This window comes from Salminus brasiliensis, chromosome 2, assembly GCF_030463535.1.
Source record: "Salminus brasiliensis chromosome 2, fSalBra1.hap2, whole genome shotgun sequence".
Taxonomy (NCBI): Eukaryota; Metazoa; Chordata; class Actinopteri; order Characiformes; family Bryconidae; genus Salminus; species Salminus brasiliensis.
This window is the reverse complement of record NC_132879.1, coordinates 47051572-47064905: the sequence shown is the minus strand read 5'-3', so window position 1 is coordinate 47064905 and position 13334 is coordinate 47051572. Positions and strand designations below refer to the sequence as shown.

At 41.4% G+C, this 13334-nt stretch overlaps 1 protein-coding gene across 2 annotated transcripts; it reads left to right on the top strand.

The window, feature by feature from the left end:
* Window positions 1-2319: 2319 nt before the first annotated feature.
* Window positions 2320-12487, top strand: dmtf1 (cyclin D binding myb-like transcription factor 1). Of its 2 annotated transcripts, none has more exons than XM_072672986.1 (17): window positions 2320-2567; window positions 4063-4175; window positions 4787-4909; window positions 4985-5076; window positions 5167-5269; window positions 5358-5434; window positions 6302-6459; window positions 6538-6570; window positions 6680-6789; window positions 7052-7280; window positions 7460-7611; window positions 8885-9040; window positions 9556-9641; window positions 9773-9931; window positions 10066-10278; window positions 11404-11539; window positions 11641-12487. In XM_072672986.1, exons 2-17 carry the CDS (start codon window positions 4070-4072, stop codon window positions 11676-11678), a joined length of 1971 nt encoding a protein of 656 aa, XP_072529087.1. In that variant the 5' UTR covers window positions 2320-2567; window positions 4063-4069; the 3' UTR covers window positions 11679-12487. The 2 variants fall into 2 exon arrangements, with proteins under 2 accessions (XP_072529087.1, XP_072529088.1); XM_072672987.1 differs by having other exon boundaries at window positions 2321-2567; window positions 8888-9040.
* The last annotated feature ends 847 nt before the right edge of the window (window positions 12488-13334 follow it).

The window sequence follows — 13334 nt, the reverse complement described above, 5'->3', positions numbered from 1 at the left end:
GCCAAACTGAGAAATCAGGGATGAAGGGCATTGGTAAGACAGGTAGCCAAGAACCCAATAATTAATATTAATGACATCCACATTTCTTTTTGGAGATGGGTGAACCTTGCAAGAAAATGGACAAGCACCAGTGCAGCACTCCACCAGTCAGGTCTTTATGGTTGAGTGGCCAGACCATAGCCATTCCTCACTAAAAGGTACATGCCAGCACTTTTGGGAGTTTGCCAGAAGTCACTTGAACTCCAGACTGTGAGGAGTAACACCCCCTGATAAAATGAAGTGGAGATTGACCACAATATTTAGCCATAGTTCCCAATAGTGTATTTTGGAGGAAACCATGCAGACACTTAGCATCACCTCATTAATTCCATCCCTGCAGTCAAACATGGTGGTGGTAGCATTCTGTTGTGGGGATGCTTTTCTGTCAGGCAAAAAGATGGCTACAGGCCTTGCTGCCCCACAGAGAGTATGCATTTTCTCTCCAGCAAACTCATTTCACTGTTCTAATTTCATTGCTTTGGCTTCAGAGATGAATAAGGCCTTCACTATGTTTCAGTTCTAACTGCATCTCATTAAAGAGATAATTACATTTTAAACTGAATTAGGCGTGTCTAAGCAGGAAGACACAAAAATGTGCAGTGCTGGTTCTGAACGTCACTGCCTACATCAAGAAAATTCAACTAAGGAGAGAGAGAGAGCCTGTCGCTACTCTGAAGGAGAAATCTGTTATATGAGGCCAGAGGTTCTCAATTTGGTTTAAATTTGGGCTTGGACAAAATAATATAATAGTTCAACATATATATATATATATATATATATATATATATATACACACATATATATATACATACATACATTTATTAGGGAACCCTACTTATTCATGCAGTTATCTAATCAACCAGTTTTGTTGCAGCAGTGCAATGCATAAAATCTTGCAGAATGGAGAAAAATGTAATCTGTGATTTTGTGTGGCATGATTGTTGCAAGATTGATGGGCTTTTAGTATATCTAGAACCTTTTAGTATATCTAGAATCCTCTCCTGGGAGTTTCATCACAACAGTCCCTAGAGTTTACTCAGAATGGTGTAATAACGAAAAAGCACCCAGTGAACAGCGGTTCTGCAGTTGTTGATGCAAGAGGTCAATGGTCAGACTGGTTGGAGCTGACAGAAAGGCTACAGTAACATCTCACACAATAACTGTACAACTGTGGTGAGCGGATCAGAAAAGCGATACAGAACACACATACCCAACCTTGAGGAGGAGGGACTACGACAGCAGGACATCATGTCAAGTTATGTCCATGTTAAGTACCTTATAAAGTGCTTAGTGAGTGTATTTCACACACGTTTGGGCTTTGAGAACAACATAATTGTCCTTATTCAGACTCTGTCTGCCATTATATCATAGCTATATACTGGTCATGAGTACGTAAGTTTGTATGTATACTTTCCTTGTCAAAGAGTTATGCATTGGAATTTTATTTTAGCTAAAAAAAAATAAAATAAAATAAATGTGTAGTGTAGGTGTCCCCTTTGACCCTTTTTGGCATCTTAAAAATGCGGCCACATAGGATTTTCAAAATTGTGTGAAATGTCCAGAATTTCACATTGATTTCATGTCAGCCCTGGACACAGATTCATACAGCTTTAAAGACGTCTCTATAAGTCACACCTTCTTACTGCCGCAACTAGTCTGAATATATCTGCACCTACATCCAACCATTGGTCAAACTGCCTCCCACGTCTAAAATGCAGTGTACATATACACACACCAGTTACAGAAAAACAAGCCTGTGGGCTCGTCATGATGGAACCAAGTGGAGCAAATATATTAAAAGATAAAAAATCAGTATATTTTCCAGTCAATAATCAAATCAGTCTTACACACACGATTACAGCGTATCGGACACACCAGGAGGACTGAAAAGTGTATTTTTTAAATACCAATTAGAAAAGTAACACTATTTTTTGCTAAGTTAAAACTGAAAGCAGATTATTTGGCAATCAAGCTTTATTAACATAGTTGCCTGATCCTCGAGTATTTAACTAGCTGCCTCCCACATCCTCGCTGCCACAGTCCTACAATTTAGGCAACATCCTGACCCCAGCGGGCACCCATATGTCCCCTTTTTTTTAAACCCAAAATACGATCGCCCTACTTTCTGTACTAAAAAATGTTGTGACACTCTCAGGCCTGGATACAATTGCGGCCTATTTCTGCCCCCCACACCGAACGGTCAGCCAGTGACCCCGTTCACTATCAGTAGACGGCGCTGTTGTCATACAAACGAGTTGAAGCTGTAGGCGGTATTAACCCTCGCGACCAGCTCACCCCCCGCGCGGTGTACGATCTCGCAGAGACTTTATTTTAACCCCACTCCCATCTAAAGTCAGGAGCTATAGTGCAAACCACCATTAGCAGGTTGTAGTAATGCTCATTTATCACAGCAGCGAGGCCACATTTGTGTCGGAAGTGAGCGGTGCTGGTTTCCGCCGTGGTGCTCCTCCATCCTGGCACTTGTCTCCATCCTGGTCCCTGTGAAGTGCCCGGACCCAAAACAGGAAGTAAGTAGCCCGTTCTATCTCTAAATTCGCTTTCTGTATCCGCGGGGAGACGCTCCGGCTCCGGCAGCCCCTCTCCGACACTAAGCTACTTTCTTTACACATTAAACTCCTCCGCAGCGGTTGAATGTCGCCGACATTGCTCAGCTCAACTTCCAAACGAAAATGGCGTCTGAATTTTCTCCTGTCTCTGCTACATTTTCTAAAAGCACAGAGATTAGAGGACAGTGGGACGCAGTTAGACACACAACACTGCCATTGGCTGAATGGACAGCTTTCCGATGACTGATCTCCATTAATTGTTTTAGCCATTCAGTCGTTCACAAAAATGACTTTAACTGACCTAGTTGTCGAGGTTGTAGAAAAGTAGCATTAGCTAATTGCAAAACTGTTCTTGGCTGGCGCTGCATCTCTGATCAGGACCGGCGTGATGACGTGAGGCCAGCCAGCAGAGCAGAGCAGAGCAGATTTCTCGCAAATATCTTGAATATTTACATTATCTGCATTTAGCTGACGCGACTTACAAGGTTACTCATATTACAGATGTGGGCTAGTGTAGTGTTAGGAGTCTTGCCCAGGGACTCTTACTGGTGTAGCGCAGCATAGTCACCCAGACTAGGACTCGAACCCCAGTCTCCCACATGATGTGGTAGCTCACTGGCCGGTAGTGGTGTTATCTGTTGCGCCACACCAACCACTAAATAAACCATTGACATGTCCTTCTTAGGCTGGTCCTTGCTGTGCCATCTGCCCGTTTTGTAACAAACAATGTCATTTGTATTCAGAAATGAAGAAAATAAAGTCAAAAAGTGCTGAACTTAATCCTGGAATTAGTGCCAGGCACCGTAGGACCACCAATTATATTATCTCTGATCGCCCACGGACTGATGGCAAGGCTAATATCTTGATGCCGATAACTTTAAAAGTCTTCTCATGCTTGGTGTTAAAAGAGGAAATCAATCTGTACTTGTGGATCTCAAAAATGTTATCCAAAAACCCTTTGCATTACAGTTAAACTGCCTAATAAACTCCATATTATCTTCCTCTATAGAGTGTCCTCGTTGTGTTATGAGACCTTCTGTGCCTGTGTGTGGGACACAGGAGGAGAGTAAGGATGGGAAAAGTAGTAACATCCTTTTTTATTACCTTTCAGTGCCAATGTCACGTTCAGTTTCATGACAGCTATTCAATTTACTGCTTAAAGAAAGTTCTTAGTATCCACATTTTCATGTGAGGATCAGTTCTCCAGAATAAACAGCAGGGTTGCATGTTTCGTTACTTAAGTAGCAATCCGGCCCATGCCTGATAAACACGTACTGTAGTCCAGTGATCAGCAGTAACTAGTCCTGCATGGTTTAGCGTTTTCCAGAACAGAAGGCCCCTGCTGTAGTCTGTAATCAGGTGTATTTCTTGTTTTCGTCTGTTGTTCTGGACACTGTATGCATACTGTAGACTGTTCATGTCTGTGAAATAAGCAACATTTCTTCTGACTTTCCAGGCTGAGCATGAACACAGGAGATGTCTCAGGTGCTGTGACTCTAGACTCTGTCAATTCTGTCACTTTCACCCAGGACACTGATGGCAACATCATCCTGCACTGCGCTCAGAACGGTGAGGGAACATTTTGTGGCTACAAATCCTGTGACTTACACAAGTTACATTTCACAGAATAGTTGTAGGTTAGCAGATAAGAAAAAAAAAACAGTGTACCAGATGAATCAAATCAGATTTAAGCAGCTGTGTAAGTTTTGAAGGATTCTTGGTTTAATCCCTGGTGATGCCACGGCCACCTGTGTCCACGAGTCTTAGAGAGTCCCAGAGAGCACAATTGCTTTAGCGACTGTTTGAAAAGAAGCTGTAATAAATCCTGACTTTCCCTCTGGGATTAATACTTAAAAAGTTATCTATCTAAGCTGTGGCTGGCAATATGTGACTCTGAGGAAGCTCATAGTAGCTGTCACCCTCCCAGCACTGTTTTTACCTTTTACATTTCTCTGTCCCTAGCGCCGCTAGAGGTTTATACCTTAACACAGAGTCAGACAGTAAATCTTTGTTAATGTGTATTGCTGTATTTTTATAATTAAAATGGCTTGAATACTATGGCACACATTTTGCATGTTTTATGAACCTGGCTTGGTTTTCTTGATGCTTGTCTGAAAGCTGTGGAATCACATGGCTAGGTGTAGCACATAGTTACGTGTTTCTATACATGGCACATGCAGATGATGGAGGCTTGGGATCAGATGAGGAAGCTGAGTCTACACCCAAGCGATTGCGGCTGTCCAAAGACGACACTGACGACTCCCCTGACACTCCATCCAGCTACTCCGTGCTCACGCTTCCAAGTGAGTACCCAGCAATGTGAATACACAGGGCACATGTGTAAAACGGGGCTAAATCGCTCAAAACACGTATTTCAGTTTCAGAGAGCGATGAGAGCTTTGAGGTGACAATGACTGCAACAGAGATGAAGGATGAGCTAGAGGAGCAGGCAAGCGAAGCTCAAACACAGGTACCATCCGCCTTGGCCACACAGCTCCTGTAAGAGTTGTTTTTAGGCTTTTAGACTTTTAAGCCAAGCGTGTGATGTGTATATTCTCAGGAGGATGAGAACCTGTCCTCCCCACGCAAAGGCAGTGACGTGTCCGCAGTAAGTCAAGCCTGGTTTACTACAAAAGAAGACAAAGACACACTAGTGAACAAAGGTACAATTCTCTGATGGGCTGTAAACAATAAGCAACAAAAGTGCATATTGGCAAGGAAGAAATTCACAAGATGTTCTTCTTTCTTCAGGTCACAAATGGAAACAGGGTATGTGGTCGAAGGAGGAGATCGATATATTGATGAATAACATTGACAGCTACCTCAAGGTAAGCATTCTTGGTTTAGAAAATAAGTTTTGGGCCAGACCAAAGAGATGTGCTGCTCATAAACAAAGAAAGCAAATTTACTTTTTAGTAGCAGTTTCTATAATAAGACATTCTAAACTGATTTGTTGAGTTTAGTTGAGACTTTTCTGAAAATGACTATAGGTCATTATACACTATAGGGTGTTTAATATCTTATAATCCAGTCTCACTCCCTCCCTGACCATTCAGCTCCCAGTTTACACTCTGGACTGATATCTGTTGTTGTTGGTCTACTGATGTGAAATAACTGGTTTATAGTGGGTGAATGTGCTATTATTTGCGTGTGTGTGTGTACTAACATTAGCGTTACTGTACTAATGTCCACTCGAATGTGTTCTTCAGTGCTGGTTTAAAAACAAAGAAAGGAAGGCGGTTGTCCTGCTTGTAAATCAGAATGTTTCAGTGATAGTTTTATTAAATGACCGATAAGACACTGCAGACTCTAAACTCTTCATTTACCTTCTGAAACCGCCCCCCAGTGTTGCCGACTGGGCAATGATATCCGTTAGTGGCGCCTTGAGGACACCAGGTGGCACTTTGAATTCTGTGGTTAAAACACAGATTCGGAACAGGATTGGGATTAACATAGCCAATACACGATCCATTAAAATATACCTGGATTGGCATAGATTAGGACATTTCTAGTTTTAATAAAAAACAGTGCTGTACTGATCAGGGGGGAGTGTCCCTAAAACAATGAATCATCTCCAATAAAAACAAATTAAGGAAAAATGTGAGAAAAGAATGAGTCAGTTTTGAGAGTTTTCCTGAAGGGATTCATAAACTGGAACATAACAAATTAAATTAACTCTGTTCTTCCAAATGCAGAACCGGGGCATCCAGGACCCCACAGAGATCATCTTTGAGATGTCCAAAGAGGAGAGGAAGGATTTCTACCGCAGCATTGCATGGGGTTTGAACCGCCCCCTTTTTGCTGTGTACCGGCGCGTGCTGCGAATGTATGACAATCGCAACCATGTAGGCAAGTAAGTATCCAGGTGTACAAACACTCTACTTTAATAATAATAACTATGTTTAAGCATTTTTTCGGACCTGTTTTTCAGATACACTCAAGAAGAGATTGAAAAACTAAAAGAGTGAGTCCCGTCTTAATAGTTCTCCTTTTGGACATAAACCCATTATTTAATTTTGCTGTTATTTTTTAAAATAAATGTAAGAGAGGTTTCTCTGTGTGTGTGAGAACAGGCTCAGACAGAAGCATGGAAATGACTGGGCCACCATTGGGGCAGCTCTTGGCCGCAGTGCTTCATCAGTGAAGGACCGCTGTAGACTCATGAAGGACACCTGCAATACAGGTCAGCCCACACCTAATCTACACTTAAATCGTAGCTCAGCTGAATGGCCCAGGCATGTCAGTTAAGTAAGTTAAGTACAGTTGTCGTTTAGAGCTGACTAACATTATCTGTGGGTTCAATTAAAGCCCCATGGCCCCTAAAACCATGTCTTTTGTCCATTCATTTGTCTGTCCATCCATTTATCTGTTTAACTGTACTTTAGTAGTGTCATACAAATCCCAAGGACTTTAGGGCAACTTCACACTGTTCCTGTCCAACTCAGGTAAATGGACAGAAGAGGAGGAGAGGAGGTTGGCGGAGGTGGTGCACGAACTGACCGGCACTGAGGCAGGTGACGTGGTGACTCAGGGTGTTTCGTGGGCATCTGTGGCTGATATGGTGGGCACACGCTCAGAAAAGCAGTGCCGCTCTAAATGGCTCAACTACCTGAACTGGAAACAGAGTGGAGGGACAGAATGGACCAAAGAGGATGACATTAACCTAATCCGTAGGTCTGTGCATGTGTATGACAAAATACATTAGATACAGTGAACAAGATGCTTCTTAGTCCTTGATAAAAGAATGAACTCACTTGTACAGCAGATGATGTCTTTGGGTATAAGCTAATAAATCTGAGCAGGATGGTCAGTGGTGGAGAAGAGCAAAGGTAAATGGCTTTCTGTTTGTGTAGGATAGTTGAGCTGGACGTGGAAGACGAGAATGACCTTAACTGGGATATTCTGGCTGAGGGGTGGAGCAGCGTTCGCTCACCTCAGTGGCTTCGCAGCAAGTGGTGGACGATCAAAAGACAAGTGGCTAATCACAAAGAACTTCCCTTTGCTGGTAAGCCAAGCTTGAAGTATAAACTTGTGTCTGTCAGACATTTGTGGGACACTGAGCATTTTAAAATGCTTTAAATAAATAAGCAGTGTTTATATATAAAAAACTAAATGCTTGATTTGACATAAATTAAAAATGGTTGAGTAGAAGCTAGTTTTGATATTGGCAGAAAGGGTCTCTGTCATTGCAACTTCACTATGTAACTTTAGATGAGCTGCATGAAACCCTGTCATGAGAAATGTGTGACACTGTGTAACCTGAGTGAGTCATACTTGTGTAAAATCCTGTGATATTACATGCAGGTTCTGTTTATCTGAGCTTGTCAACAACTACACGTTTGTAGCTGTCTATTCGGGGGAGCTCATAGCACGATTAGTATTTATGACAGCAATGTAAAAGCAAACTACCCAGGAGCAAAAATATAAATTATTATATGATTTAATTAGGGAATGAGGCCAAAATGGCTCAAAAATCTTTTTTTTTTTTTTTTTTTTTTTTTTTAGCAAAGTGTTGAGTTTGATTAAAGACCCTAGTCTACACTTCTAAGACTATTCACTCAACTTCAGATATGGGCCTTAACTCTCTTAACATGTGTGATTTGAGCCTCAGTAAGCTGAAACATGGTTTGTGCTTTGCTGTTTAGCCTGCTTATGGAACTTACGAGTTACAAGATTTTACTTATGTTTACTTATGTAAAGTTTCAAATTCAGTTGTCAGTCATTTTTAACAGCAGTCGCAGCTGTCATTCTCATTTATAAGTGGGCTTTCTGTCAGCCAGAATTGAATTTGTTTTGTGGTGGGTAGATTGATATCCTGCTAACTAAGCTAATGCTAATTAGCTTCTCTTTCCTGATTCAGAGCAGTTTAACATTTGGCGGGTTAACATTTTCGATTGGTTTGATTTAAAATTGCACACATTTGTTAACTTTCTTTGTTCCTGTAAGTAACCCGAGCCCCCTGACACCCTCCACCCGCTGCGGTACAACTGTGTATTGTGGAAATATTTAGAGATGGTATGACTATGAAAAAAGTGGATGCTGCCCCACCTTAAAGAGAAGTTAAGAAGTGCAGTGTTGCAAAATGTACCTAAAGTATAAAGGAATAGCTGCTTTATAGAAACAAAACCTTTGCAGCTATTCTTTGTACTTGAAAGTAACTGTGAACATCAAAACTGCTAAAAGAAGGCAAGGTGTCCTTGACGTTTTGACAGACAGTGTATGTGTCAATGTTCATTTAGTTATTACTGTGTGTGTGTGTGTGTGTGTTTGTGTGTGAGAAGTCTTATTGAAAGGACTGCAAGATGTTGTGGAAGCTCCATCGCCTCCAGTGAATAAGGTTGTGGTGGTGGGTTCTCGCTCTGCTAATGCCTCTCCCAGCCCTGTCACAGCACTGCAGATCCCTGTGCAGATCCCTGTACAGATTACACATGTCTGTGAGTACCAGTAGTCTTTGGGGTAGCTTTGTGTGTGTGTTTAACCCGTTTAATCACATCTCAGTTTCTCACACTCATAACTACAAAGCTTACGTTTGACCATATCAATTTCTAAAAGAACCTTCACTTGATACAAAGGTTCAGTTTAGACTTCACACTCTTTAGACTTGACGCTTCTATTACAAACGTGATCCTTTGTAGAACCAATCTTCTGAGGTCTTACAAATCTTGAATCTAGCTTCCAGTTATGGACTGTGTAACCCTTGGTAGGTGTGACTCTATGTGGCCAATAAGTTACATCAGTTGTTCCCTTAACTTTCAGTTTCCAGGACTGGAAACTGGATTCAAGGTCCAGATTTGAAGACCTGTGTTCTATGGCATAACCCAAAAAATCATTAGAAGCACCTTGTTTTTAAGTGTTTTTAAGAGTGTATTTAAGGGATAGTATTAAGCTTAGTATCTGAATAATAAGGGCTGAAGTTAAGATGTTAACTTGTGTCTCTGGTGTGTTTTAGCTTCTTCAGACAATGCGACTGGTACCTCTGAAAGTGGGACAATCACCCTAAACTCTGGAGCTCTGCAAGCCTTTGAACTTCTACCAGTGAGTGACAAGTACTATCATGTGCTGTCTCTCGGTCACTGTCAAATCAGAACCTCTTAACTCTTCATGTTATGTAACTATTTTAAAACAAATTGAATAGCGGCCTGGATATCTCTCCTCTTCCTCTGTAGTCTTTCCACTTGCAGCCCACTGGCACTCCCGGTACTTATTTCCTGCAGACAGGGTCCAATCAGAGCCTACCCCTCACGCTCACGGCCAATCCCACTGTGACTCTTACTGCTGCAGGATCGCCAGGCTCCCCAGACCAGATTATCTTACACAGCCTCTCTGTGAGTGTGATTGAGCTTATGTTGAGCTTATTGTGTGTATAAGCAGAAATGAATGAGACAGAACCAATTAATTAATTAATTAGTTAATTATTTGCTTTCTTACACACACAAATCTTGTGCCAACTGTCCAACAGACGGACAGTTTGAGTGAGAATGTTACAGTGCAGATGTCTCACCCTGGCATCATCATCCAAACGGTGACCTCAGAAGACCTCCCCGACCCGCTCAACCAATCGGAGTTGTCCACGGAGCAGGACTTGGCGAACGAAGAGCCTGCTGAGAGTCCAGACAGCTCAAAGCACGGGGGGGAGTCAAGTGAGCCAAGCTCAAAAGCCATAACAGATAAGGTACTGTAGATGGACCAGCAAGTTCAGAAATCATCACTGTACCCTTGTTTTTACTTACACAGCAGCGCTTCAGTACAAGTCTGTGGGCTTTATTTGACAGATTTTACTATAATGAGAGCTTTTTGAGACCAAAAAATGTTTTTTGTTTGTTTTGTTTTGTTTTTACGCACCCTTTTAAACTCACCACTGTGAAGTACATCACTTTCATGTTTTACAAGTGGCTACTCACAGCATGAGGGGAACAACAAGGAATGGATTTTTTTAATCAGAACACACTCAAACATGAGTCACAAAAAGGCAAAAAAGCCACATTTTATTAGAGATTATAAGACGTCCCTTATGGACCAAGATTTGTCAATCGTACTACTAGATATTTAAACAGAAGGAGAAAAATGAACACAGATCTTTCATGGGAATGATGGGAAACGTGTCAGTGTGTCATGGAGGGGTGTTTACAAGAGCTGTATGAGACTAGTCCCTTTATGGTCTGACTATAAAGCTAAATATATTTGTTTCAGTCCAGTTTCTTAGACTCACCAAGAACTTCTGGGCTATTAGATGCATGTAAATACCTACTTTTATGTGCTGCCATTATAAGCTTGTGGGAATCTGCCACATCTGTAGCACATGGCACACATCATGATGTGTTTCCCTGTACTTAGAAATAAACAGAAACCTACCTAACTGACCATTGGTTGCAGACCAAACAAATGAGAATCAAGACTCCAGCAGAACAGCTAATCTTGTTCATAGCACACAAAAGCTTATATGATGAGTTACACACTGAGGGGGGTGGACCTGAAAGGATGGGGAATGACTGTGAACTGCAAACTATATCTTCCCTCTCTAATGAGTACTCCTGTGGAGGAGGGGAATTAAAGAGAGCAAGTGGACAGGGAGTGGAATGAGGAAAAAATGTGAGCCTCACATTTTTATCCTCATTCTGATGGTTGATGTGAACATTACCTGAATCCGCTGACCCCTATCTGCATGATTTTATTAACTGTGCTGCAGCCACACGATTGGCTGATTAGACAATTGCATGAATAAGTAGGTGTACAGATCTTTTTAATAAAGTCATATCATTTAGTTTTTTGTCAATTCCGTTTCATGTGCTCTTTCCAGACTCAGGGATCTAAAGAGAAGGAGAACATATCTGGCATAAGTGAGGGTGCGGTGCTTATCGTCCCATCTCCAAGCAGTTTCATCCCAACCAGTGACATCACCACAGACTCGGTTCTTCCTGTTGGAACACTGACAGGTCAGAGTCTATAGCAGCTGCTGAGCTGAGCATGGAAGGTTGATACTTTCAACTAGATCTGCTCTTCCTAACATTTTCTTTCTCTTACTTACACCCACTAGATCCCATTCTGCAGAACCAAGAGGAAGGCTCAGACTAAGGGCTCCCATGGGCACGTGGAAATGTTTGTTGACCGTCATGAAAGCCGAGCCATAGATCAGTTATAACTCCAGTCCAGTACAGGAGAACACTGCGTATTATGGATGAGCAGGCAGCCATCTGTAATTCATCTTGCCGATATAGACATATTGTAGTTGGCAAGCATTAAGCACTAATGTCAAGGCTTTTAGCTTGCCCCTTGCCACATGCACAGGCTGTTGGTTAAAGCTAGAAGACAAGTGTGCGAAGTTGTTTCATTGAAATAGAAAAACCTCAGTTTTATACAGTCTTTGGCATCAGAACATTAGTTGCACCTGATTCTAACACCCATGAAAGAGTGTTAGAAGTTCACAAACTGACTATTCAAGTATTTTTTTTTTTAACATTATGAGCCAATTCCCACAACACAAGTAAAACTGTGGGGCACACATACAAACAGTTTACTTGTATACGTTCTTGTATTAATCTATTCATCAGTATAGTATCTGTACATTTGTCATAATACAGTTATGGACATGAAGGTACATAGAGCAAGACATTTTTTATGGTCCATTAAAAAGTAAATTCTTACACTGTTTTTGAAATATAACTATTTTAATGTATTTCAGAATACTGTTTTCCCAGTTATTATTATACATATTTTATGAAATGTGTCAAGATGCACTGGTTCCATGTTCGGGTATAGCACCAGGATGTTAGCCAAACTCTAAATGTATGGACATCTGTTAATTTATCAAAGGGTTACATTTTTTTCTATGTGAGTTTCTGCATTTGTGTTTATTTATTGAATAAACAAAATGTTATTCAGCATTTCATTAGGTGGCTGGTGTACATGTTTTCCACAGGATGCCATGCTGGGTCAAATAAGCTGAGTCTTAATTGTCCAATCTGTCTCCCAGACTCCCTCCATGCCTTGGGAGAGGCAGGCTTCCTTTGAGCTTTTATCTACAAAAGGGGGTTCTCATTTTTCTCAAGAATAGACGCTTATTCAGGTATTCTTTGCCTCCCTGCAAAGGTCAGTACAATTCCACTAATGAGCTCTTCTGAACAAAGAGTGGGGCCTAATCAGAGGGACTTTGTGGTGTTGGAAAATATATACCACTGAAAATCATTGCTGCTGACGGACTGGCCTTGATTCTAATGCTCATTGTTTCAGTCTTAAAATAAAATTAACATGATTACTTACCCCAGATATGGTCTATGAGCAAAGACACCAAGATTGCAGGTGCTAGGCTTATGTTGCTAACAAACACTGGGCTTAAACGTACTAACCTCCTTAGGGCCTCCTATTGGATAATTATTGCATGGGTGATCATGTTTAACCCTAACCACTCCTAAATTCCATGTATGTCGGACGCACATGGTGAATATGGTGGTCTTGTCTTGTATTGTCTTGATACAGTAAGTAGCTTCTAATTTGTTTAAACAACCATGTCCAAAAACCCTTCCTGTGGTAGTGGAAAAGAATTATTGGCCTGCATCAAGCAGAGACAACATCGTGGAAGGACAGTGGGGAAACATCATCTTCGAGGAAGAAATGTGGTCAAAAAAAATGTTGATCGTGATCAGCGATCACTTGAACATATGGTGAAATCAAATCATAGAAAAACAGTAGAAATCAGAGCAAGAGCATTTCCACACGCACAATGCGAAGGGA

Excerpts from the sequence above, each read along its gene's own strand:
- dmtf1 (XM_072672986.1), top strand. The coding sequence starts at position 4,070 with ATGAACACAGGAGATGTCTCAGGTGCTGTGACTCTAGACTCTGTCAAT. Across the intron at positions 9,041-9,555 it reads TGTACAGATTACACATGTCT|CTTCTTCAGACAATGCGACT; the intron begins GTGAGTACCAGT and ends GGTGTGTTTTAG. Across the intron at positions 10,279-11,403 it reads CAAAAGCCATAACAGATAAG|ACTCAGGGATCTAAAGAGAA; the intron begins GTACTGTAGATG and ends TGCTCTTTCCAG.